General features: G+C 44.0%; 1 protein-coding gene across 1 annotated transcript; it reads left to right on the top strand.

Moving 5' to 3' along the window:
- The first annotated feature begins 3,020 nt into the window (after positions 1-3,020).
- On the top strand, positions 3,021-19,367 carry LOC121540199 (glycosaminoglycan xylosylkinase-like). Its single transcript, XM_041848887.1, has 9 exons — positions 3,021-3,224; positions 15,176-15,505; positions 15,864-16,111; positions 16,357-16,443; positions 16,570-16,679; positions 16,893-17,064; positions 18,057-18,248; positions 18,562-18,621; positions 18,754-19,367. Exons 2-9 carry the CDS (start codon positions 15,377-15,379, stop codon positions 18,983-18,985), a joined length of 1,230 nt encoding a protein of 409 aa, XP_041704821.1. The 5' UTR covers positions 3,021-3,224; positions 15,176-15,376; the 3' UTR covers positions 18,986-19,367.
- Positions 19,368-27,855: the final 8,488 nt, after the last annotated feature.

Genomic DNA, 27,855 nt, shown 5'->3' with positions numbered 1-27,855 from the left:
ATCCCTACCATTGATACAGTGTCAGATATGTATTCACCCCCTAATGGTTAAGATTGGGGTTGGTGTAATCTGATCCTAGATCTGTGGTTAAGGGCAACTTCTACGTATTCCATTTCAGGCTCATTTCCGATGTGCTCTACTCCTCAGCGCCCAGCAGTTATCCCACATACAGCTACAGCATCAGCTATAGCTCCATTAATAGCTAGACTCCAGCAGGGCTCTGTCATACACAGACTATTGGATGAGGAAGCCAGAGAAAGAAAGGAAGGAAGGAGAGGGGTAGCATTACAGTGGTACAAAGGGACAAGAGAGGAAGGTAGTACTACAGTATGAGTGTGTAAAAACCTATTTTCTAACCTGCTAGTAAGCATTAGACGGGTAGAACCTCATGGCTGCCATTTCCTCACTGTTGAGCAGTGGGTAAAGCTGTATAGAATGTGGTATAGCATATTATGTGTGGAGTGTTTGAACAGGGAAGGATATAGTAGAAATAGAAGGGTGAATGGAACTCTGATGCAACAGGAGCTGTACAGAGAAGCAGTCGGACTGAAGCAGCCCACAGAAGACCAGCAGAGGAGAAAGTAGTCTGTTTCTCTCTGTTCTCCTTTTTTCCTCTCCCATCTCGTTTCCTCTCACAGACCTCTCCTTCACATCTCTCTCCCTTGGACATAGAGGGCTTCAATGCTGAAGAGAGCGAGAGATTAAATTGCAGACAGGAATGTAGTGTCAAACAGGGCTGAAGTGAGTGATGTGGATGCCTATACTAGTGTCACATGACTATTATAGGGAAGGGTTAGGAGTGTCCTTGAGTTTTTACAATCTGTTATGGTTGGCTTTTTGTTTCTGAGAAAAATACATGTCAAAAAGGTTTGTTTGTTTTTGAGGTTTCCACATTGTAACCAGAGTTTACACCGTTTCCTTGTCCATGTACAAATACACAACCAGCTGTGTATATTTACTGTCTTGAGTGAAGATGCTTTTTGGATTTGTCTGCAGCGTTAATTTGTATTTTCCTGAGAAATCATTTAACAGTTCAGCTGAGGTGACTGGGTGGTTTACATGAGAGGGGGGTGTCGTGGTGTTATATGTGTGCTGTAGGGATGGAGAAGAATGCCCACAGCTCAACGGTAAACTTAATCCCCTTTAAATCCAAACTTTATCCATTAGGGAAAATGTAAAACTGACCTTAGATCAGTTTCTAGAGGAGACATCTACCTACTCTATATGGCTCAGTTTGAGAGTGATGTTTATGATGTGTTGAAGACGTCACTTAGCTCTGTCCATGTCCCATGACCTGTGGGGTGTGTCCATGTGCTATCCCTCTACCGCCTGTACTCCGACCCCTAGTGAGGACCCACCCATGTCACGTGACCTGGGTTTGCACTATGACCTCTGAATTGAGTGATGTGACCTGAGTCTCAGCCAGACAACCAATAAACACACTGCCCTTTTTATACTCTGCCCTCTGGTTCGCTTTCATTTATATAAACATGGTTTCAGCTAAATGTGGTGTGTGTGTAGGGCCAGGAGTTTCTACTTACCACATAACCTGTTAAATGTCCTGGACAGGGCATGTTGTTAGGAAAAAATCATATGTGTATGTGTGTGCTTAAACTAGTGTTAATACACTTTAGGTACGGATTGATCTATAATCTTTCCTAGAGAAAAATAAACCTACTTGAATTGTTGAACTGGTGTTATGGTTTTTCAATTGACGGTCTCCATAAAATAAACACAACAATTTAACTCTCATTGAACTCCCTTCTCTGAGTGACCTATCTTGTAGACCTAGTTAGTCATTTCATGCGCTTTAGGGGGATTGAGTGGCGACAGTGTTTCTATTAAACCCTGGGCAATCTCTGTGTTGTGTAGGACACTGGAGAACCCAGGCAGAGGCTGCATCTCAATCTAAAGTGGCATTCTTTCCTTATTTCCTCTGTCAACAGGGATCTGAAAACACAAGACTAGTGAAAGCAATAAGGGGTACTGGGAAATGTCTTTCACCTGTCCAGTTCTTCTTTCACTTAGACTATTGAGATGCAGCTTCTGCCTGGAGAGGCTAATGTAGACTACTGACATGAAGCAGAGGAGGGCATTTTAGATTATTGACATGCAGCTGTGGATTCCACAGTGTTGACCTACTGAGAGCAGATATGTGCAGCTGGACGGGGAGAGGGCTTCTTGGGTGTGTTTTGGTGCTCAGCAGGAACTATATGTATGACCCTAGAAGCCCCCTTACACACACTTGGTCAGAGCGGGCTACGAAGACATGCTTTGTGCTGTGTGCTGGCATTGATTGGGCCATCAATGTCTTGGCTGTATTCCGTGTGTGTGTTTGGGAAAAACGGCTGTTTTGAAACCCCAGCTGAACTTAACTTGTTGCAGTGATTAAGACAAGCCTATAATGGTGACACTACAGACAAACACACTCCAGGAGACCTCTGTTGGGCAGGCAGTTTTATGCACACACATGATCCATATGCTGTAATAGTTAACACACCACACACAGCATGTACTTTAGATCGTTATGCTATAATGGTTCACATCTACAGAGATGCATGGTTTACACGTACACCACCATGCACACACGCACACATCAGATCTGAGATCTCTAGGGTTTACACAGACCTCTCTTCACAGACCTCTCTTCAACCAAGGTGTGCAGGATTTATTGAGCTGCAACCATTTTTACTGGGAGACTCCCTAGAGAAGTAGGCCTATGTCGCTTGTAACGCCAAGGTAGTGGGTTCGATCCCCGGGACCACCCATACACAAAAATGTATGCACGCATGACTGTAAGTCGCTTTGGATAAAAGCGTCTGCTAAATGGCATATTATTATTATTATGTCTGCTTCCATTTTGAAAGGAAGGTTATGCAGTGATGTGCATTACTTCTGTGATAAATGCATAATGATGACTGTTCATTATAATACAACAGCGCAACCTGGTGTCTAAATCGAAACGTGACATTAAACCCCATGATGTTGAATACATTTAGTCTACAATTAAATAGGTCCTGGTCACTTTAAGATTTAGGTGGCGGCGTGCTTGAGGAAATGTTTCAGAAGTGTAAACGCCAAGCTAGGAGGAATCGAAGGAAAGGAGAGCAATGCCCTTTTTGACAGCCTATTGGTGAATACACAGTTCCACACAAAATACCAAGCAGACACTGACTGGTGCAGTGTCGTTTGACATCCAGTAACGTAAGCTGTAATCGTAAAAGGTAAGCCATTTATCAGACTTACCAGCTAGCTAAAGGCACATCTTTACAATTAACGTAGGCAAGCTAGCTATTCATTAATCATATTCATAGATGCTTGATAATGACTGATGTTAGTTTGCTCGCTAGGTAGGTCCTACTACTACTAGCTTGTTTGCTAGGTAGGTACAGTACTAGCTAGCGCTTGTCAGCAATCTACGCGAGCTTTGATGTGGTAAATATCGATGTAGTTCGTCAACTATCACTATAACTAGCTAGGTACAGTAGCTACGTTAGTACTGTAAATTACTGCATTGCTGGAGCTTGCTAGTTAGAACCCAAGCTAATATATTAAAGGTAGTGAGCGTCTAGTATGAATGGGCTACGTCGTTAGCTACAGAGTAGATGGCTACCTAGCTGTGGGCCACAGTTTCTAAACCATACTGTAACGTTACTGTCTTTGTGTGGGCCTTTGCAATTTCCAACCAACCAACCAACCAACCAACCAGCAAGTTAGTTAGAAGGCTATCTAGCCTATGTTGTTGGTCCCATGAAATACCGATTGTGTGGAAGGCAGCTCGAGTCATTCCTGCCTGCGTGGCCACCGCTAGACAGATGTTTAACTTAGCCAGCTAACGTTAACGTTAATTCACAGGTTGTCCTCAGTTTCTGGTATGCGTTTTTCATTCATTTTCAGCAAGACGGTTTCATGTGAACCAGAATCTGGTCTTACAGGAGGCGTTGTCGCGTTGATATGGCGATTCATATCAACATCTCCTGTAAGACCAGATTCTGGTTCAGTTTCATGTGTATATGTTGGGCTTCCTAAGTGAAGCTTTCAAGTGAGTCCTTTAATTTGAAGGAAACATGATTGATGTTGTTGATTATGCTTATTCCAGCTGACTGTCACACAACCTGTTTTGGAAACGTTTTTGTTGGCTATGATGATTCTGTGACATTGACAGTGGCACTTCGACATATTTATGGCAAGGACATGGTGCTCAAGTCATTAGGTAGGACAATCTGTACTTTGAGTTGTGGAGAGCTTAAATAGTTGGATACTGTTGTAGTATGCTTATGTTACTTAAGATGGCATATCCATTGTTATACAGGCCCATTGATTTGCAGGTAGTTTGCATATTTGCCCCAAATAGCACAACAACCCCCATCTATGGACATGACATCTGATCAATATCTTTGTCCTGAAAACACCCATTACCTACCGATCAAAACATCCATTTCAGCTGAACCTGACTTTATCCTTATTCATAATGACTCAAATTCCATTTCATTACATTGAGCCATTGGACAATGCCTTTAGCCGTGTGAGGAAGATAGCCCTACGCTGCCCAAATGCTCTGTCTAAATGCAAATACGCCTCGCACCCGATACAGTTTTGGAAACAATTGGAACTTAACTTTCATATTCATATAAAACAGTATCGCAAGGGAGGATTATTAACGTTCCGAAACGTTACAACAGAACATTCGGATTGTAGTTCTCTGATCCAGCTGTCATCCATAGGGCTTTGATTGAGAACTCAAGCGCTGGGTAGCTATACACCCTTCAGTTCTGGAGAGCTAAGCCTGCCTGACTGTCTGTATGAGAGTCTGAGAGAAGCTTAGCAAAACAATTTAACTCCTGTCCATAGTTAGTCGCGAAACGTGGCAATGCCATCAATTGTGTAGGCAACGCCACACATATTTACATCGGAACAAAAAACAAACGTCCCTTGTCTATCACGAATGTTGAATAAAATTATATTTGAACTTACTCTACAGATTTATCCGTGGTGTTGTTCCTTCAGCTGGTTGACATGAGACAATGTCCACAGGAAATTATTATTAAACCGACTTCTTAATGGCGGTCTATGTGTTTGGCAATCAAGACAGAAGTACACTGAACAAAAATATAAAAGTAACATTTGCAAATATTTTACTGAGTTACAATTCATATAAGGAAATCAGTCAATTTAAATACATTCATTAGGCCCTAATCTATGGATTAAATATGACTAGAAATACAGATATGAATCTGTTGGTCACAGATACCTTAAAAAAAAAAAAAAAATTACATTATTTATTTTGCTCATTTGCACCCCAGAATCTCTATTTGCACATCTTCTGCACATCTATCACTCCAGTGTTAATACTAAATTGTAATTATTTTGCACTATGGCCTATTTATTGCCTTACCTCCATAACATACTACATTTGCACACACTGTATATAGATTTTCTATTGTGTTATTGACTGTACGTTTTGTTTATTCCATATGTAACTCTGTGTTGTTGTTGTTTTTATCGCACTGCTTTGCTTTATCTTGGCCAGGTTGCAGTTGTAAATGAGAACTTGTTCTCAACTGGCTTACCTGGTTAAATAAAGGTGGGGAAAAAAATACAAAAATAAAGACCATGTGGAGGTCCTGGGCTGGCGTGGTTACACATGGTCTGCGGTTGTGAGGCCGGTTGGGCATACTGCCAAATTCTCTAAAACGACATTGGAGGCGGCTTATGGTAGAGACATGAACATTCAATTCTCTGGCAACAGCTCTGGTGTGCATTCCTGCAGTCAGCATGTTAATTGAACGCTCCCTCAAAACTTGAGACATCTGTGGCATTGTGTTGTGACAAAACTGAACATTTTAGTGGCCTTTTTATTGTCCCCAGCACAAGGTGCACCTGTGTAATGATCATGCTGTTTAATCAGCTTCTTGATATGCCACACCTGTCAGGTGGATGGATTATCTTGGCAAAGGAAAAATGCTCACTCAGGTGATGTAAACTAATTTGCGCACAATTTGAGAGAAATAAGCTTTTTGTGCATATGGAACAGTTCTGGGGTCTTATTATTTCAGCTCAAGAAACATGGGACCAACATTTTACATGTTGCATTTATATTTTTGTTCAGTATACATGCACGTGATGCATGCATACTAACGGGTGTTTACATGGTTTTGCGCATGTGTAAGAAATTTCAACTTCAGTACCCGCGCTCTACAAAGTTGGGTAAAACAATTAGGGCTGACCCCATTTAGTCGACTGGTTGAGTGTGTGGTCGATTGTGTGGCTGTTGGTCGACTGATATTTCTTTACTTGAGCAGTTGCAAATATATCCATTGCTGAGGCCACAGGGATGGCACAGTCCATCACTCTAAGACATGTGATACTGAAATTGTATATGGTTATATTATGTACAAATAATGGTGCAACACTAATAAATCTATTTTATAACAAATGCACTTTCTCCCGCACTGTCCGCGGTTCTGAAACAATCTTCAGTGCGCAGTAGAATTGGCACCTTTCCCTATGTTGCTATGTGCACAATAGCAAAGATAACCAGCATATTGGGATTGAGAACAATGCGGTGGAGGCAGCAGAGATGAGGAAACAGCCTTAGCCTAATTGTCTAAGAAAATTGAGGAGAGAGGAAACCCAAACTTAATTAGGTATATAATCAATAGCCTAACTGTTAAATGTGCCTTGCTTTATAAATCTTCCGTATATATCTACAGAAATAAGTCATATCTTGCTTCTGTTGCCTGTTTGAGTGTTTGTTTAATAGCCTACTGATTCCGTGAGCACCAAGCCTCATGCAATTGCAAAATGTCGGATAAGGCAATTTCACAGATTTGGCTGTTTTTAGTCTTTGATTTGCTATAATAAAGGGTTTCCTTTTTTCTTTTTCTTTTTAACAGACTGGTATTACTTATCATTTATTTAGTGATGTTTACACTGTTCCAAACAGGCAGAAAAATAATTGTGTAATCTAACGGCACCTGTTTGTCACACATAATATGGACACAGCTCTCGTTCCTATACCCTCCTTTTTCTTGGTCTCCTTCTTATTGTTATTATTACAATTATTATTATGATCATCATTATAATAATAAGTCATGTCGTTATCATTAGTAGGCTTTTTATTAGTAGCCTTGTATAACCACCATAAAGCTGTAAAGCTGACTATTTTGTGTATGTCCATTACATGAAATCCAAATAAAAATCTATTTAAATTACAGGTTGTAATGCAACAAAATAGGAAAAACGGCAAGGGGGGTGAATAATTTTGCATGGCACTGTACATGTTTCACGTAAAGAGAGCAAGGGTTGAGAGAATAGGGAATGTTTTTTTTAAACTAATTAGGGATTTCGGTAACAACTTTTCAGTCAGAAACAAGTAAGAAACGAAATGGCTGAAAATGATGTTGCATCTTCAGCATGGACAGCGCAATAAACACTTACTGTGCTGTAGTGCCTTTTCGTTACATAGGGGGTGTGTCTATATATGGAAAAATAAGTTTAAACATTTCGACCAATCGATTGGTCGAAAGAAGAGGACGACTCTCGGTCGACCAAGATTTTTTTTTTGTCGGTACAACCCTAAAAAAAAATACTTTGCTGTTCAAATGTAATTTTATTGAACATTCTGGCTTGTAAGGAAAATTCCCACGATTTTGCAGTGCTTTGTTTCAGACTATATACCAAGAATTGGTATCTAAGTCTGAATTATTAAATCCATAGTATGTCTACAGTGTTAAATTGATACGGCGTCCATCAGAGTGTACCGCCAACAGCAGAGTCACTATCAGTCGATACTTGTAAAAATGGCCATTTATTTAATGCTTGCCTTGTACCCATGTTTGTCCTGTGTAACTGTGTTCTATTCTTTGGATGCTGAAATCTGTAGTTTTTGATAAAAGCTTAAATCTAGGTGACGTCTGTCAAATTGCGCCGCATAATCCACTGTTTTCCAAAGTTAGTGACTTCAAACGTGCACCACCCCCTCAATACTTTTATAAATATCCATTATTTAATGCTTAATGTGTACCTGTGCTTGTTAGAGTTTTCAGTGGGAGCTGGAATCCATAGTTTTTAGGGATCTAACGATTCATCGATAGATAACAATAACCTAGCAAATTCCCTAGGGTTTTTCGGCATGCAAAATTACTTGTAGATCAATGACTGTCAACACAGTTACAGTGCCTTCAGAAAGTATTCGTACCCCTTGACTTATTCCACATTTTGTGTTACAGCTTGAATTTAAAATTGATCAAATTGAGATTTTGTCACAGGCCTACAAACTATACCCCATAATGTCAAAGTGGAATTATGTTTTTAGAAATGTTTACAAATGTAATTAAAAGCTGAAATATCTTGTATTCAACCCCTTTGTTATGGCAAGCCTAAATGACTTTAGGAGTAAACATTTGCTTAACAAGTCACATAATAAGTTGCATGGACTCACTCTGTGTGCATTAATAGTGTTTAACATGATTTCTGAATGACTACATCTCTGTACCACACATGCAATTATCTGTGAGGTCCCTCAGTCGAGCAGTGAATTTCAAACACAGATTCAACCACAAAGACCAGGGAGGCTTTCCAATGCCTTGCAAAGAGCATGGTGAAGTTATTAATTACACTTTGGATGGCGTATCAATGCACCCAGTCACTACAAAGATAGAGGTGTCCTTCCAAACTCAGTTGCCGGAGAGGAAGGAAACCGCTCAGGGATTGCACCATGAGGCCAATGGTGACTTTAATGGCTGTGATAGGAGAAAACTGAGGATGGATCAACAACATATTAGTTACTCCACAACACTAACCTAAATGACAGAGTGAAATGAAGGAAGTCTGTACAGAATACAAATATTCCAGAACATGCATCCTGTTTGCAATAAGGCACTAAAGTAAAACTGCAAAAAATGTGGCAAAGAAATTAACTTTATGTCCTGAATACAAAGCATAGGTACGAGGCGGTAGACGGTAGACATACCGCAGCACAGCCGTGCTAAAAAAGTATTTTAGCATGCCCTCTCGTGTACAATTGCTTTAGTCGACACCGGTTGGTGTGTAGCAGCGTGGCATGGTTATATCCATCAGGTGAGGTAGTTCCTGCTCCCAGGACTGCCACACATAGAGCAGCTTGTCGGTAATGGGTTCATCCCAGCCTGTCTCCCTTCTCTACAGTGTCTGTAGCAGCACCTTGGCCCTGGTGGTTGAAGGGGATGATGTAACCCAAAGGGTCATACTGGCTGGCTAACACTCTGTAAACACTCCGCATGGTGGGCTCAGAACAGGGTACAGGACGGTGCTTTGATCCCAGGGTATCAGATGGGCAGTGCCAACGGAGGCCGAGGGTACGCTCCAGGGGGTCAGCCTTGTCCATAGTGAGCCAGAGCTGGCAGCTCTCTGACCTGGCGTCCGTGGGCAGATGGGCCACCACCCCGGGAACATTGCTAGCCCACTGCCTGATCTCAAAGCCCCCTGTGGCCAGCAGGGCTCTAATTTTGTCCAGCAGCTCCCGGGCCTGCTGTGAAGAGGAGAAAGACGGCAGACAGTTGTCCACATACAACGCCTGTTCCACTGAGGCCACCACGGGGAATGGTAGTGTCCTTACCACTGGGAATGAGGAGAGCAGCTGGGTCCTGGACAGCCCAGCCCAGCTTGGTATGGACCCCCACAGGCCCCCCGGGGGCCCCATCCGCACTGGCTCAACAGGAGTGATGAGGTGTGGGTTGTCGGAGCCTATAAGCAGGCCAGGGCACACCCTGCCGAAGGCATGCAGTGTTAGCGACAGTGCATGACTGCTCGGCCATGCCAAGCTGACCAGCAGTGAAGGCCCCCTGGATTCTGTGCTTCCTGCGGGGGTTAGCAGAGGCAGCCACCTGGAAAGAGACAGATCCAACAAGTGGTACTACCTCCTGCTGGATTGTCTTGAGTGACATAACCTCCTCCGGCCCAGTGAGGTTCAATTGGGCCACTGCTGAGGGGAGGATGATGGTCCTCTCAAAGCCATCATCCAGGACCGCTTAGGTATCCAGTGTTTTGATGCCACTCCTCAGTTGGACAGGCACCACCTTCAACATGACCCGGCTGCAGCGGCTGGCCTGGCCCATGTAGATTGTTGTCCTGGAGGGTGTGCTAATGGTGAGTACACTCTTGTTACCCTGTTGTGAGGCCCCATGTAAGGCATTCAGGTGCATCTCCCCACATGTGCCACAGGGCTTCTTTAGTGTACAGTCACTGTCTTTGTGTCCCCGTCTGCATCTGAGACACCTGCCCTTCTGTTGGACCCAGGAGGACCGCTGTGCAGTATTCAACTTGGAAAAGTCAGTGCAGTTATTTAAGTACTAATCCTTAGTCACAAAAGGGGCAGAAAGGCTTAAACCTGTCATTAACCGTGGTCTGTCCTTTGTTAGTTCCACTAGGCTTATGCTCTACCGTGACCTGGTGCACACCAGAGAAAGAGGGTGCTGCTGGGCCTTCTCTCTGCGCTGCACAACCAGTTGTTGTGGTTGACTATTATGCAGTTGCAAGGCTTGCATAGCCCAGTGTTAAGGACACCAACTGTATGTTAACTACCACTGCCTCTCCCCCAGTGGATCTATACAGGCATGTCGAGAGACTGGCAGATGGACTCTCTTCCCTACAGAAATGAGCGCCTTGTGACCCGCTCTAAACAAGACCATATGGCAGTGGACATTCTTGAGGCTAAGACTGTTCATGTGCCAGTGGGTGGTGTGGAGCGTTATGCCACCCCACTGCTGAGAAAAGGGGGGGTGGCCCTTACCTTCAGTTCCCCCCTGAGGCTCTGATGCTGCTGCTGAGCAGTACAGAGCGCCGCTTGGCTAAGGTCTCCACAGACAACACAGCAGTGGAGAGGGGATTGGGAATAAATAATAAATAAATAAATAATATGCCATTTAGCAGACGCTTTTATCCAAAGCGACTTACAGTCATGCGTGCATACATTTTTGTGTATGGGTGGTCCCGGGGATCGAACCCACTACCTTGGTGTTACAAGCGCCGTGCTCTACCAGCTGAGCACAGTGGGCACAGTCTCTATAGCAGGCAGCTCCTGATGACCAGCGGGGGCTGAGAACATGACGTGTCCCTGCCCGGTCTCAGTAGCAGCCGTGAGAGAAGAGGCAGCTTCCTGCTGCTGAACTCCATAAGACCGTCCCATATCCTCCACTGCAACCTGTCGGAGAGGGCTCACCTGATTGGAGGAAACCCGGAATGTGGTCTGTTGCAATAGGAAAATCAGACCCTCTGTACTCGATATTGGCAAAACGTGCTTCCTGTACTCCATACAACATAGTCAGCGATGTCCACGGCGCTGCAACTCCCTGGCACTCTAACGTAGGAGTAAAATACACCCGCTGGGTTGTTGGGGATGCAGCCCCACCTGGTGCCGAATAGTATTCCACAGGTGGAGGTGACACCGCGGAAGCCCCTACATGTCCCGGGGTGTAGGTATAATCTAAATGTGATGGCGCTGAGGCTCAGGGGGCATCACTGACTGGGGGGAAACTGGTAACATAGTCCCTCAGGTACTCTAGGCCTCCTGCTCCGGACCACACATGGGCTGGATTGCAGGTCCTCTGCAGAACCGCTTGAGGTTGCCATATTATGTCATTATCAGTAAGCCACAAATCCGGTGAGCGCAAGGACCACTTTGTGAGGTAGAACCTCCAGAATAAGCTGGCCTGTGGCTTCACTGACACCTATCTCCTATTAGAGAGACGAGGCAACCTCCAGAGTATTCGAAACAGATTACTTTATTGACCTATTACAGATGGGAATTACATTTACATCATTTAGCAGACGCTCTTATCCAGAGCGACTTACAAATTGGAATAAGTCTAAAACAGAATAGAAACATGGAATGAAGGTATGATAAATACAATAATTACAATATACACTACCAGTCAAAAATTTGGACAGCAACTCATTCAAGGGTTTTTCTTTTATAATTTTTTTTTTTACATTGTAGAATAATAGTGAAGACATCAAAACTATGAAATAACATATGGAATCATGTATTAACCAAAAAAAGTGTTAAACACATCAAAATATATTTTATATTTGAAATTCTTCAAATAGCCACCCTTTGCCTTGATGACAGCTTTGCACACTCTTGGCATTCTCTCAACCAGCTTCATGTGGTAGTCACCTGGAATGCATTTCAATTAAGTGTGGTGTGCCTTGTTAAATGTTAATTTGTACAGCTCAAATAAGCAAAGAGAAATGACAGTCCATCATTACTTTAAGACATGAAGGTCTGTCAATACTGAAAATTAAGAACTTTGAAAGTTTTCTTCAAGTGCAGTCGCAAAAACCATCAAGCGCTATGATGAAACTGTCTCTCATGAGGACCGCCACAGGAATGGAAGACCCAGAGTTAACTCTGCTGCAGAGGATAAGTTCATTAGAGTTAACTGCACCTCAGAAATTGCAGCCCAAATAAATGCTTCACAGAGTTGAAGTAACAGACACATCTCAACATCAACTGTTCAGAGGGGACTGTGTGAATCAGGCCTTCATGGTCGAATTGCTGCAAAGAAACCACTACTAAAGGACACCAATAAGAAGAAGAGACCTGCTTGGTTCAAGAAACATGAGCAATGGACATTGGACCGGTAGAAATGTGTCCTTTGGTCTGGAGTCCAAATTGAAGATATTTGGTTCAAACCGCCGTGTCTTTGTGAGACGCAGTGTGGGTGAACAGATGATCTCCACGTGTGGTTCCCACAGTGAAGCATGGAGGAGGAGGAGGTGTGGGTTGCTTTGCTGTTGATAGTGTCTGTGATTTATTTAGAATTCAAGGCACACTTAACCTGCATGGCTACCACAGCATTCTGCAGCGATACGCCATCCCATCTGGTTTGCGCTTAGTGGGACTATAATTTGTTTTTCAACAGAAACGACCCAAAACAGTGATAGAGAGCTGCATCAGATGACCTGGTCTCCGCAATAACCCGACCTCAACCCAATTGAGATGGTTTGGGATGAGTCGGACCGCAGAGTGAAGGAAAAGCAGCCAACAAGTGCTCAGCATATGTGGGAACTCCTTCAAGACTGTTGGAAAAGCATTCCTCATGAAGCTGGTTGAGAGAATGCCAAGAGTGTGCAAAGCCGTCATCAAGGCAAAGGGTGGCTATTTGAAGAATCTCAAATATAGAATATATTTTGATTTTTTTAACACTTTTTTGGTTACTACATGATTCCATATGTGTTATTTCATAGTTTTGATGTCTTCACTATTATTCTACAATATAGTAAAAAATAAAGAAAAACCCTTGAATGAGTAGGTGTGTCCAAACTTTTGACTGGTAGTGTATAGGCTATACAGTACCAGTCAAAAGTTTGGACACCCCTAGTAATTCAAGGGTAACTATGTATACTGAACAAAAATATAAACGCAAGATGTAAAGTGTTGATCCCATGTTTCATGAGCTGAAATAAAAGATCCCAGAAATGTTCCATAAACACAAAAAGCTCATTTTGTCCACAAATGTGTTTACATCCCTGTTAGTGAGCATTTCTCCTTTGCTAAGATAATCCATCCACCTGATTTAAACAGCATGATTATTACACAGTTGCACCTTGTGCTGGGGGCAATAAAAGGCCACGCTAAAATGTAAAGTTGTCACACAACACAATGCCACAGATTTCTCAAGTTTTGAGGGAGCATGCATTTGGCATGCTGACTGCAGGAAGATCCTGAGGCCCATTGTTGTGCCATTCATCCTCCGCCATCACCTCATGTTTCAGCATGATAAAGCACCGACCCATGTTGCAAGGTACTGTACACAATTCATGGAAACTGAAAATGTCCCAGTTCTTCCATGGCCTGCATACTCACCAGACATGTCACCCATTGAGCATGTTTGGGATGCTTTGGATCGACGTGTACGACAGCGTGTTCCAGTTCCCACCAATAGTCTCCCGAGTGGCGCAGTGGTCTAAGGCACTGCATCGCAGTGCTAGCTGTGCCACTAGAGATCCTGGGTAGGGGAGGGAATGGCCGGCAGGGATGTTGGTAGAGCATGGTGTTTGCAACGCCAGGGTTGTGGGTTCGATTCCCGCGGGGGGCCAGTATGAAAAATAAATACAAATATGTATGTACTCACTAACTGTAAGTCGCTCTGGATAAGAGCGTCTGCTAAATGACTAAAAATGTAAATGTAAATGTAATATCCAGCAACTTCACAAAGCCATTAAAGAGTGGGACAACATTCCACAGGCCACAATCAACAGCCTGATCAACTCTATGCGAAGGAGATGTCGCACTGCATGAGGCAAATGGTGGTCACACCAGATACTGACTGGTTTTCTGATCCACGCCCCTACCATAAAAAAAAAAAAGTATCTGTGACCAACAGATTCATATCTGTATTCCCAGTCATGTGCAATCCATAGATTAGGGCCTAATGAATTTATTTCAATCGACTTTTCCTTATATGAACTGTAACTCAGTAAAATCTTAGAAATTGTTGCATGTTGCTTTCATATTTTTGTTCAGTGTAGTTAGTGGTACACTTTGATGGACGTCATATCAATTTAACGCCGTCCGTAGACATACTATGGACAGGAGTTAAAAAATATGGCAAGAGGAGCCCTGCTCTCTGTCCTCCTGTCGTGGGTTTTTTACCCCAGCTCAAACCTCCTCTGTTGGGGGAGATTCCTTTTATCCCTGGAGCTGTGGAGCAGCCCTAACAAGACTGGCGAGGGTCACTGCGACAGCCTAAAACAGACTGACTGCAGGAGGGGACAGATTTCAACATTAAAATGAGAAAGATAGAGATTGGGGGGGGAGGTCAGGGAGTGATGGATGGATCCTTTAACTATTCTGAAGAAGAGAGTGGGAGAACAGACAGTAGGTTAGGCAGGGTTTGATGTTGTCAGTAAAGGGATGGTTTAAAACCAAGGATGTGGACCCAGGAGTCAGTCAGGTTTGTCTGGTTAGGGGTGTGTCTCTCTAAGCCACAATGACACATAGATTACTCTGTTATGAACTGAGTCCAATAATTATACATTAATTCTTCATGCTCCTGTCTATCATGTGCCTGCCTGGCGGGTCTAGTCTCCTGCTGTTCCTGTCTATATATCTGTCTACATTTTCGTATTGATATCAAACTGTTTTTCATCTCTAATGTCCTCTCTCTGTCCTCCCCTACTCTCTCTACAGGGTGGTTGCTGATACATTAGGGACCAGGACTAGCTGCTGGTCTGGTGGTGAGACAGCGATCCATACCTCCTGCCCCGCTAAATAGTGTGTGTGAGGGGGGAGGCGACTGGAGGGGGAGGCAGGTGCCATGCTCCAGGGGTGAGGCGGGGGAGAGGGGGACACACACAGGGCTCAGTGGTGGTGGGTGAGGTTGCCGAGGAGATGAAGTTGAAACAGCGCGTGGTGTTGCTGGTTGCCGTGCTACTCCTGTTAGGGCTGGCCAAACTCTTTCTGCTGGATGGAGGAGAGGGGTCCGCAGCCAGTCGACGAGACCTCAGAGCCTTCCGCAAGGTACGGCTGTCTTTGTGTGTGTCAATGTTTATATCTGTGTGTGTACTGTACGTGTGTGTGTACTTGTGTCATTGTGGCTTAGAGAGACACACCCCTAACCAGACAAACCTGACTGACTCCTGGGTCCACATCCTTGGTTTTAAACCATCCCTTTACTGACAACATCAAACCCTGCCTAACCTACTGTCTGTTCTCCCACTCTCTTCTTCAGAATAGTTAAAGGATCCATCCATCACTCCCTGACCTCCCCCCCAATCTCTATCTTTCTCATTTTAATGTTGAAATCTGTCCCCTCCTGCAGTCAGTCTGTTTTAGGCACTAGTGTGCTGTATTAATGTTGATGTCTGTGTGTTACCAGATGGAGGCAGACCTATCTCTCTCACGTGGTGCCCGGCTAACACAGACCCTCCAGTCTCCGTGGGAGGTGGCAAGCCAGTGGGTGGGCCCCAGGGAGGTGTACCCTGAGGAGACCCCTGAGCTGGCAGCCGTCCTCTCCGCGTTGGGCACTGCCCGAGTGGAACGGGCAGATGTGGGCTACAAGGGCACCCAGCTCAAGGCTCTACTAGTACTGGACGGGGGGCAGAAGGTTGTCTTCAAACCCAAGAGGTGAGAGAGGTAGAACACATACATACACTGTCCTCTGGTTCTCTGCTGCTGAGCTGTACTCGTGAAACGTGTGTCCTTGTTTTACTCCAAGTCTGCATCTATCTGTGTGTTCATGTTGTCTGGTTTTGTTGGGTCAGATTAGGCACAGTTTACTCTGTGGCTTACGTAAGAGGATAACTCTTTCAATCACTCCCTCCCTCTCCATCTCTCTCTCTCTCTCTCTCTCTCGCCCTCTCTCTTTCCAGGTATAGTAGAGACTATGTGGTAGAAGGAGAGCCGTATGCTGGTTATGACAGACACAACGCAGAGGTGGCAGCTTTTCACCTGGACAGGTACACACACACACGTATCGGCCTAATGCATTAAAATATATACATTTTAGATTTGGGATTGGCCATCTGGATACTGGTGTTGCTAGTGGTATGTGACTGTCTGTCCTGTGTATCTATCTGCTGTAGGATCCTGGGTTTCAGGAGAGCACCCCTAGTGGTCGGGAGGTTTGTCAACCTGAGGACTGAGATCAAACCTGTCGCTACGGACCAGCTACTCAGTACCTTTCTAATGCAGGGTGAGACACACACACACACACACACACACACTAGAGGGCTCTTTTCAGTCCCACCCATAATGTTTTCTTATAGACGTACCACTCCATATAAAGTTGATAAGATAATGTTGCGTGTCTGGGTTCAAGCTGCAGTGGGCTGGATCTCTCTCTAAATGGAAATGGTTAACCTTGTTCTCTTCCTTTCTTTGTCTCTCGCCCTTCCTCTCTCTCCAGGTAATAATAGTTGTTTCTATGGGAAGTGTTACTACTGTAGAGAGAGTGAACCGGCATGTGCTGAGGGAGAGATGATGGAGGGATCGGTAACTCTCTGGCTGCCAGACGTCTGGCCTCTCCAGAAACACAGACACCCCTGGGGACGCACCTACAGGGAGGGCAAACTGGCCAGGTAGGGGTGTGTGTGTGTGCTTATATGTTAAAGTCCTACTCCAGTCTCCTTTTCACCTCATTTAATACCCGGTTTACTTAACAAAAAATCTCAATAGGTGGTCCAGGTATCCTCATGACATGGCACAAGTGTGTGTGTGTGGGGGGGGGGGGGGGTTCCTCTTTTTGTTCTCTGTTGCTCCTCTATTGTTCCTCAAGCAGGGGGGTAGGTCAATGACATCATATCAGACCATCAGACCAACTCCTTGAATGCCCTATTCCTTGAAGTTTTGCTCAGAACATATTTTTTTACCTTAAAAGAGAAGTTATGTTTTTTACAACTACTGTAAATCTCAATTCTTTATGTAGATCCCATGTTATAGAAGGGTCCAGACACCTTTTTTGTGATTTCAGTTGTTTTTGAGAAACTCACCCCAAACAGAAAATGACTTCCTCATCGTCGTTGTGTAGTATGGGGGTCCTGAAAAAAAACAAATAAAGGGAATATAACGTTGCGGATAAAGTTCGGAATGACACAATTTCATGTGTACAACATCTAAAGACCTGCATCACTATACTGAGATTTGGTGTTTTTGGAGCCTTAATTCATGTTTTTTCAGGCCCCCCATACTACACAACGACGATGAGGAAGTCATTTTCTGTTTGGGGTGAGTTTCTCAAAAACAACTGAAATCACAAAAAAAGGTGTCTGGACCCTTCTATAACAAGCAATTTACATCCAAAATAGAGATTTGGTTGTAAAAAATAACTTATCCTTTAAGAGGGCGGCAGGTAGCCTAGCGGTTAAGAGCGTTGGGCCAGTAACTGAAAGGTTGCTGGTTCAAATCCCAGAGTCGATTAAATGAAAAATCTGCCTATGGTACTTAACCCTAATTGATCCTGTAAGTTGCTAAATGACTAAAATGTAAATGTTTGTTTACATTACTGTTCTTATACTTGGGATATCTCTTTTCAAAAGGAAAGGTTTTTAAAAAATGCTTTAACTGTGTGTAGATGGGAGTATGATGAGAGCTACTGTGATGCAGTGAAGAAGATGCCTCCGTACGACGCCGGTCCCAGACTGCTGGACGTCATAGACACGGCCATCTTTGATTACCTCATCGGCAACGCCGACCGACATCACTACGAGAGTTTCCAAGACGATGGAGGAGCCAGCATGCTCATCCTGCTGGATAACGCCAAGAGGTGAACACAAACACATCAGCTAAGTGTGTCCTAGGGCAGTGTTTCCCAACCCTGGTCCTCCAGTAGCCCCAGCAGTACACATTTTCATTGTAATCCTGGACAAACACGCCTTATTCAGCTCCTAGAGGGCTTGATGATTAATTGACAAGATGAATCAGGTGTGCTTGTCCAGGATTACAATAAAAAGGTGTACTGTTGGGGCTACTCGAGGACCAGGGTTGGGAAACACGGTCCTAGAATGTGTGTGTTATGAAAGTGTGTGAGGGTTTAACTTGTCTTCAGATGCATTACTATGGTGTTTTGTTGTTTGCAGTTTTGGGAATGCAGCTCTGGATGAAAGAAGCATTCTGGCCCCTCTATATCAGTGTTGCATGTGAGTAGACACACACACTGAAAATACCAACATTTCCTCATGGGAATCACAACCCATTTCTAGTGTTTATGAACAGTTGTTTTCTCTTTCTCTCCCTCCATTCCTCCCTCCATTCCTCCCTCCCTCTGTCAGGGTGCGTGTGTCTACGTGGAACAGGTTGAACCTGCTGAGGGCAGGGGCTCTGAGTTCAGCTCTGAGACAGGCCCTGACCTTTGACCCCATTAACCCCGTCCTGGCCGAGCCCCACCTGGCTGCCCTGGACAGACGGCTGTCTGGTGTCATAGCAACCATCCAGCAGTGTGTGGAGTCGCTGGGCCCCGACAACACACTGATAGAGGACCGCATGATCCTGCCACACACCTAGAGAAGGACAGGAGAGAGGGAGGAGGGAAAGGAGAACCTGTCTCGCCTCGATGGAGAGAGGGTTGAGCCATGGGAGGAGGAGCTGGATGATAAACCCCTCCTCTCACGGCCCCCCAGAAAGGAACAGGAAATGACCCCAGCAGCAGGAAGTGACTTGATAAAGGACTGGGTGTTGAGTCCTCTGTGGTGTCCTCTATAAACTGTTCCCCTCCACACTAGGACCTACTGGATACGTAACTGTTTCCCTGACGTCTCCTCTCCCACACACACACACACACACCTTGTGCCAAAACCTCTCCGTCCAGTGTAAAGGAGGGAACCAAGGCCAAAGGACTCAACCCAGAGACACTCAGGATAGCAGGGGTCGCTCCCAGGGCCATACCCCCCCATCTGGACACAACCCCCCAGTGAAATCTACTGGACAGACAGCGGAGAGAGAGACTGGCTAACTGACCATGGGGGGCAGGAGGATGATTTTGGGATCAGTCTGTGATTGTGACTGACAAACAGATGTCTGTATCCAAAATGCCACCCTATTCCCTATATAGTGCAGAAGTAGGGAAAAAGTAGGGAATTGGCTGCCATTTCAGATTTGCTCGACGTGAGCAGAGTCTGACAAGTGACTATGGATGCATGTCAAATGGTGCTCTATTCCACATATATTGCACTAGTTTCGGCCCCAGTTTCTCAGACCCAATTCCTGTTCCTGGACTAAAAGCACTTTCAACAGAGATTCTTTATACATGCCATAAAGAGATCAATGGAACGCAGACTGTGGGGGATAGAAAAAGGAAGCCGTCATTGGTGCCCATTCAAAAAATCTGATCTAACAAAGTTGATATTCGTAAATTCTCTCATGATGTACACTGAATGTAGAAAACATTAGGAACATCTTCCTAATATTGAGTTGCACCCCTAAGAACCGCCGGGCATGGACTCTACAAGGTGTCAAGCATTCCACAGGGATTCTGGCCCATGTTAACGCCAATGATTCCTACAGTTGTCAAGTTGGCTGGATATCCTAAGGGTGGTGGACCATTCTTGATACACACGGGAAACTGTTGAGCGTGAAAAACTCAGCAGCGTTGCAGTTTTTGACACACTCAAACTGGTGAGCTTGGCACCTACTACCATACCCCGTTCAAAGGCACTTAAATATTTTGTCTTGCCCATTCACCCTCTGAATGGCACACATACACAATTCATGTCTCAATTGTCTCAAGGCTTCTTTAACCTGTCTCCTCCCCTTCATTTACACTGATTTTAAATTGGATTTAACAAATGACATCAATAAGGGATCATAGCTTTCACCTGGGTTCAACTGGTCAGTCTATCATGGAAAGAGCAGGTGTTTTGTACATAATGTGATTACTAAAATCCGATGTAGATATATTTGGCTGTTTTCGCTGCATAACATTCATAATATTCATAATATGCTAACTCCCGTTTGTATAAACTGGTAGCATAGCTAGCTTTTAGAAATTGGTGGTGGTAGTTGGAGTCTTTTGAAGTGTAATGCAGTTGATCGGTAATGATGATATGAACATGTATTGGGGTTGACATCCATACCAGCATTATACTCTGATTTTTACCCCAACATAGTTTGAAATACACATATAACCACATACAAAATTTGATGGCCGGCAATGAGGAGATTCTGGATCTATACTCCACGGAGGGACGCGTGTGGCATTACCATTGTTTTGGTCGAGTTCGATTGATGTCTTTACCACATGTATTGAGCATGCTTTTTTTTTGTCTGGGATTAGACTTTATCTGGGTCCCAGAAACTGGCCTTTGGGGCTCTGGTCAGAACTGGTGCACTATTTGGGGAATAGAGGCCATTTGAAATATGACCAGTGTGTACATACTGAACTAACTGTTGAATAGCATAACTGAGAGTATAATTATGAGAATTATAATATTAAAGAAACCTAATTTAGTGTCATGTTTGGATGGTGTGTGCGTGTAAGTTTTTGCGTGTGTGTGCGTGTGTCTGTGCATGAGTCCAGTGTTTCCCCTAGATTCTTATTTTTTTGCAGTGGTGGAAAAGGTCACCGGGGGGGGGAGGGATAGTTGTTTTTATAGAAGGACTGTGAGAATGTATTTTCTTTTTAAAAGACGTTCTACTCTAAAATGAATGAAAATCGAATTATGCCGACACAATCTATCTATGATTCCCCCCCCCATTAATGAGCCCAATAACATATTGCAAAAAAAGAATGATTAGGGCTGACTCTTTTACCATAGCTTAAAAAAAAAGAAGAAAAAAGTAATGGCTCCATTTCAAAAGTATAGGGGGTCTAGAGATGCTCAAACTATCAGCTGTTACTGTCTATATACAATAATTTGCATTTTTAGTGTTCCTCCCTTAGAGGGAGCCAGATCACTACAGTATAGAGACATCTAGATACAGACTATCGACTTAGACATCGCATCATTGTATCTGTCTCATTATGGCGTCTGTGGGAGAACCCATTGGATGAGAAAGCCAGAGGTTTGAATTTTGAGAAGGAGAGAGGACGCGAGAAGTATGCAATTAAGATTCTCCCCATGAGAGCATGGGCAGCGCCATTGAGGCCATCTCCTTTTTGAAGTAGTCAATTTTCTACTATTTCTATGAGTTGGCAAACAAACTTGAAAGGTTGCATACTGCCACCTGGAGTGTGTTGTTTGAGCAGGTATAAAGCCAAGGTTGGCAATTTACTGCCACCTGCATACTCATGAGTATAATTCATTGGCTGATCCCTCCTGATGACCTGGATGGAATTATGTGATCTTACCTTAACCCATAGGAAGTCCCACCAAGTCGACTACTTCAACATGGTGAAAGTCCTCACTGGTGCTGCCAATGCTAAAATGGGCTTTTGGGCACTAGAGTGCTTTATCTCTATGATACAGACCCCAGATGAGACAACCGATGCCACCACTTTTCCTCTCCTCCTTCCCTCCCTCTTCTCTTGTCTCTTTTTTTTATCTCGCACAAACGGCCTGTGGTCAGCTGTGGCGTCGACAGATTAAAAGAGAGAAATACGTTTATAATCATAGAGAAGGATGCATAGATAGAGGAGAGAAAACAGAGCGTATGAAAGGCATTGTGTGGGATGAGTGGTGGTGGTAGCCTCACATGACCTCATAGTTTCTAATCAAACTGAACTCTGGAATTTCCACCTGTGACTGGCTGGCCTGAATATTGTGTGTGTGTGCTGAGAGGCGTTGGGTGTTATTAATCCTTTAATGGTGGCATATATACAGTCCATCATAGTTCTGATGATGAATAATGTCACGAAGGGGGTCTGTTATCGGTAAGTCAATCTTTGTTGAGGGGAAGAATTCCCAGAACAGAATAGCTAACTAAAAAGCTAACTTTTTGAGTTCGAGCTGAGATGGAGCTGTCAGATACAGACAGACTTACAGGGGGAGTCCCATGGACAACACCACTGGGGAATGGGCCTTCTCCCCATCTCTGGGGGGGAAGATGGCATACCACTAATAGTATGTGCATAATGTCCATTCAGACTCAGTCAGGTCTGGTCTCCCAGTATCAGGGTGGGAGGAACTGGCACATACAGTCCTAGGGGGTCTCCCAATGTGTGTATGTATGTGGAACAGATCCAGCACTGACCTGCATCCACCCATCATTTCCACTAACCTCAACTCTCAGCTGTCTGCTTAACAAAATAACACGCACACACATTTTTATTTTCCATTGAATCGTGCTTACAGAGATGCTTGGTTTCATGCTCTCTCTATTCCTCTCCTCCCCCCATCTCTCTCTCTTTGATGCACTTTTGCAGGTTCACTATGACTCAGTGACATCAAAAACATGTCACACAAACACACACCTCTCTCAGACATCAGATGGGGGGATGTATGGGGGGCAAGTTAGTGTTTTTTGTCATGAATCTTGTTCTGGAGGCAGCTCTGCAGAATGGTCACTACCCAGCTAACAGTTCTAGGGAGAGAGAGTGTTTTTGTAATGTTCCCCTTATGTTTGAGTGTCCAGTTTTCTGTTAGTTAGGGGAACATTCTATGTTAGCAAAACCCTTCTGAGAACCTTTTTAGCACGTTTTATAATAATAAATAAATAAATGGCGTTAGTTAGCAAAACATTCCCTTAATGTCAAACAGAACATACCCAGAATGTGGTTGCCATGTTCTCAGAATATCCTATATTAATGTTCTAGACACGTTTCATGAGAACGTTGCAAGAACATTCATTTGTCCAGTTTTCTGAGGGTTAGGAGAATATTCCCTTAATGTCAAACCGAACATACCTAGAACGTGGTTGCCATGTTCTCAGGATATAACATATTAATGTTGTAGACACATTTCATGGGAACGTTGCAAGAACATTTCTGTATATCATTTGTCAGGATGTTGCCTGATGGTCCTGAAGAAACGTCCCCCCCAAAAAAAATGTTGGGGTTTCATTACACATCATGCCTTGTTACTGTTGCCAAGCCAATCAAAGCCCTGATTGGTGAACCACTTATCAATTCACAGATCTTTGTCTGTTGCCAAGGTTAGGCATAATCACACACAGTGATTTTAACATTTTCTGTTTTCAACATACATATTCAGTACACTTTGTGCATGTTCACTTATACAGTCATCATTATTCAACATGTCCTCACCTGGGAACCTCTTAGTTCACGGTACTCCGGTCTTCCTGCCACGCCACCATGTCTGTGTCATGTGTCGGTTAATGTGACTATTCTCATCATTGATTTGATTTAGGCCTGCTTATTTCAGCAATTTAAGGGCTTTCAAAATAGTTGTCTAATGTTGGTGGGGCATGTTAACCTGTTTTAAAGTTTTTCTTGAGTGTACTTTTAACAGAGCTGAGATTTACTTCAAGGTGCATTCACCCTGTTGCTTAGAGCCTTACACTTATCAAGTTGTTTCAGATCTACACTAGTACCCAGGGAGGAGGGGTTAGGGCTTCTTCTGGACAGGACAGGACCTAACTATACTGGCCCAATAAGCACATCCTAGAGACATCCCTTATTGGAACAGTGGTTAGGGTTTTTGTCATTGGTGCAGGTGGCCTGGGTTCAAGACCAGCTAGGGCAGTCACCCTACTATCACATTCTTAGCAAAATATGTTAGTCATTATTTGGCATAATTTACAACACCTTTCTGATCTAATTAAAATGTCCCAATAAGGGATATCTCTAGGGCATGTGCTTATTGGGCCAGTATAGTTAGGCCCTGTCCAGAAGAAGCCCTAACCCCTCCTATCTAGGTACTTATGTAGATGAAACAACGATAGGTGTAAGCAATAGGGTGAATGCACTTTGAAGTCAATCTCAGCTCTGTTAAAAGTACATGCAAGAAAAACAATTTTATTGATCATAGTGATTCAGGAGTATCGTTAAAACATTTTAACATGCCCCACCAACTTTAGACAACTATACAGAAAGCCCTTAAATTGCTGAAATAAGTCAATCAAATCAATGATGACAATAGTCAGATTAACCAATACCTGACATAGACATGGTGACATAGTGGGAAGACCTGAGTACTGTGAACCAAGAGGTTGTGAGTTCAAATCCCAGGTGAGTACCCGTTGAATAATAATCACTGTATAAATGAACATGCACAACGTAATAATGTGCCAAAGATATAAGTTGAAAAAACTGTTAAAAGTGCTTTGAGAGTATCCCTTGCCAACAGATAAAGAGCTATCAGTGGTACACTAATCAGGGCTTTGATTGCCATGGCAACAATAACAAGGCCTGATGTGTAATGAAAAAGTTTTTGGGACCATCATGCAACATTCCCATAAAATGCATCTACATGTCCTCACTAGGTGGTTCAGTGAACTATGCTAGTGGGATGATGACGAATAACCATGCCTGAGACCTGAAGATGTGTTGCGTTTAACTGTTCTGAATGTGTTGTACCTTGAATGTGAACAGCCAATGTATTTTGTTCTACGCTAGTCTGTATATGGGACCTCAAAAGTAAAAGGTTATCTGGAAAAACTTGCAATATTTTTACCACTTGGGTGATATCAAGAGAATAGTTGTTTGTTATAACATGTCCAGACATGTAGTACCAACCTCTGTCTCTCTGACCTATATCAACCAGCTAACTGGAAGCAGAGTATCTCTCAAGCTGTTGTTTGATGCTTATATCACTGACTGTAAATCAGTATCACTGACTGAGAAATAGGGGGGGAAACTGTTTATAAAAGAAGAGAAAAACGAGAGAAAGAAAGCCTCATGGTACGGGAGTGTTAGAGTGATTCATCTGTCACCACATCCCATCCTGATGAAACATATCACAACTACATACTGTGCAGCCCCTAATGGGAGCTACTGCTCTGTGGGTGAGAGGGGTATTTACTGATCTTCACACACACATATACACATGCATACACATGCACACACACATGAACATGCACACGCACTTCAAATCACATTTTGTGAAATGCTTACTTCCGTGCCCTTTTCCAACAATGCAGAGAGAAAGAAAATGGAGAAATACACACACACAAAGTCAGTGGGTGGGTGCCCATTTGTGATTGCTGGGAACTGTAGATGTCAACACACTATTATCAGAGGGCTTGGAAAACAGACTCACACACAAACCTTAGACTGGCTCAGCTCAGTGTGAGAGCCCTTGTTTAATAATCAACCTGGTTGTAGTCCAGTCAATTATTTGGAGTCTTTCCTATCATGACAACACTGGGATGGAATCATGATGGTTAAACTCTAACACACACAGTTTAGATCGGAGGGAAAACAGCGACTCAGCCTGTACTGGGTGGAAAAACGGCCGCATCGTGACGCACGGCCCACCGCAGAGTTTCCCAGCATCATCAGAAAGGAAAACTCTAAGGCTGATAAAATTGTGTGGGAGTGAACATGTGTGAGATTTAGAACACAATGACAATACTGTGACCTTACGTCTGTCACCTTTCATTTGGTGAACCTATAAAAACAGATTTTCTGTCTCTGTATGTGTGTCAAATATCTGAATAAATTCTCTCAAACTGATAATATAACATGCGTAAACATAAGCAGAATATGATGCAGTGTTAAATCTTTCAGGAAATGCTGTACTGCTCTACGTTTACTGCACTGCTGTCTGCTATTTCGTAATGCAACTACACTGCTCAAAAAAATAAAGGGAACACTTAAACAACACATCCTAGATCTGAATGAATGAAATAGTCTTATTAAATACTTTTTTCTTTACATAGTTGAATGTGCTGACAACAAAATCACACAAAAATTATCAATGGAAATCAAATCTATCAACCCATGGAGGTCTGGATTTGGAGTCACCCTCAAAATTAAAGTGGAAAACCACATTACAGGCTGATCCAACTTTGATGTAATGTCCTTAAAACAAGTCAAAATGAGGCTCAGTAGTGTGTGTGGCCTCCACGTGCCTGTATGACCTCCCTACAACGCCTGGGCATGCTCCTGATGAGGTGGCGGATGGTCTCCTGAGGGATCTCCTCCCAGACCTGGACTAAAGCATCCGCCAACTCCTGGACCAGTCTGTGGTGCAACGTGGCGTTGGTGGATGGAGCGAGACATGATGTCCCAGATGTGCTCAATTGGATTCAGGTCTGGGGAACGGGCGGGCCAGTCCATAGCATCAATGCCTTCCTCTTGCAGGAACTGCTGACACACTCCAGCCACATGAGGTCTAGCATTGTCTTGCATTAGGAGGAACCCAGGGCCAACCGCACCAGCATATGGTCTCACAAGGGGTCTGAGGATCTCATCTCGGTACCTAATGGCAGTCAGGCTACCTCTGGCGAGCACATGGAGAGCTGTGCGGCCCCCCCAAAGAAATGCCACCCCACACCATGACTGACCCACCGCCAAACCGGTCATGCTGGAGGATGTTGCAGGCAGCAGAACGTTCTCCACGGCGTCTCCAGACTCTGTCACGTCTGTCACATGTGCTCAGTGTGAACCTGCTTTCATCTGTGAAGAGCACAGGGCGCCAGTGGCGATTTTGCCAATCTTGGTGTTCTCTGGCAAATGCCAAACGTCCTGCACTGTGTTGGGCTGTAAGCACAACCCCCACCTGTGGACGTCGGGCCCTCATACCACCCTCATGGAGTCTGTTTCTGACCGTTTGAGCAGACACATGCACATTTGTGGCCTGCTGGAGGTCATTTTGCAGGGCTCTGGCAGCGCTCCTCCTGCTCCCCCTTGCACAAAGGCGGAGGTAGCGGTCCTGCTGCTGGGTTGTTGCCCTCCTACGGCCTCCTCCACGTCTCCTGATGTACTGGCCTGTCTCCTGGTAGCGCCTCCATGCTCTGGACACTACGCTGACAGACACAGCAAACCTTCTTGCCACAGCTCGCATTGATGTGCCATCCTGGATGAGCTGCACTACTTGAGCCACTTGTGTGGGTTGTAGACTCTGTCTCATGCTACCACTAGAGTGAAAGCACCGCCAGCATTCAAAAGTGACCAAAACATCAGCCAGGAAGCATAGGAACTGAGAAGTGGTCTGTGGTCACCACCTGCAGAACCACTTCTTTATTGGGGGTGTCTTGCTAATTGCCTATAATTTCCACCTGTTGTCTATTCCATTTGCACAACAGCATGTGACATTTATTGTCAATCAGTGTTGCTTCCTAAGTGGACAGTTTGATTTCACAGAAGTGTGATTGACTTGGAGTTACATTGTGTTGTTTAAGTGTTCCCTTTATTTTTTTGAGCAGTGTATAAAAAAGTATGGCATGTTGCAGTTTATGCTTAGTCAGTAGAACTGACAGTCATCTAGTAGAACCTATAGATTAAATGTAATCACATAGACTTCCAACAGTGTTCACATTTGCAGTTCTGGTTGGTACCTTATAAAACAGAGGTGTCAAACCCCGAGCGATAACTG

The sequence above is a fragment of the Coregonus clupeaformis genome, chromosome 26 (assembly GCF_020615455.1).
Source record: "Coregonus clupeaformis isolate EN_2021a chromosome 26, ASM2061545v1, whole genome shotgun sequence".
NCBI lineage: Eukaryota > Metazoa > Chordata > Actinopteri > Salmoniformes > Salmonidae > Coregonus > Coregonus clupeaformis.
This window is presented reverse-complemented; position numbering and strand designations above follow the sequence as displayed.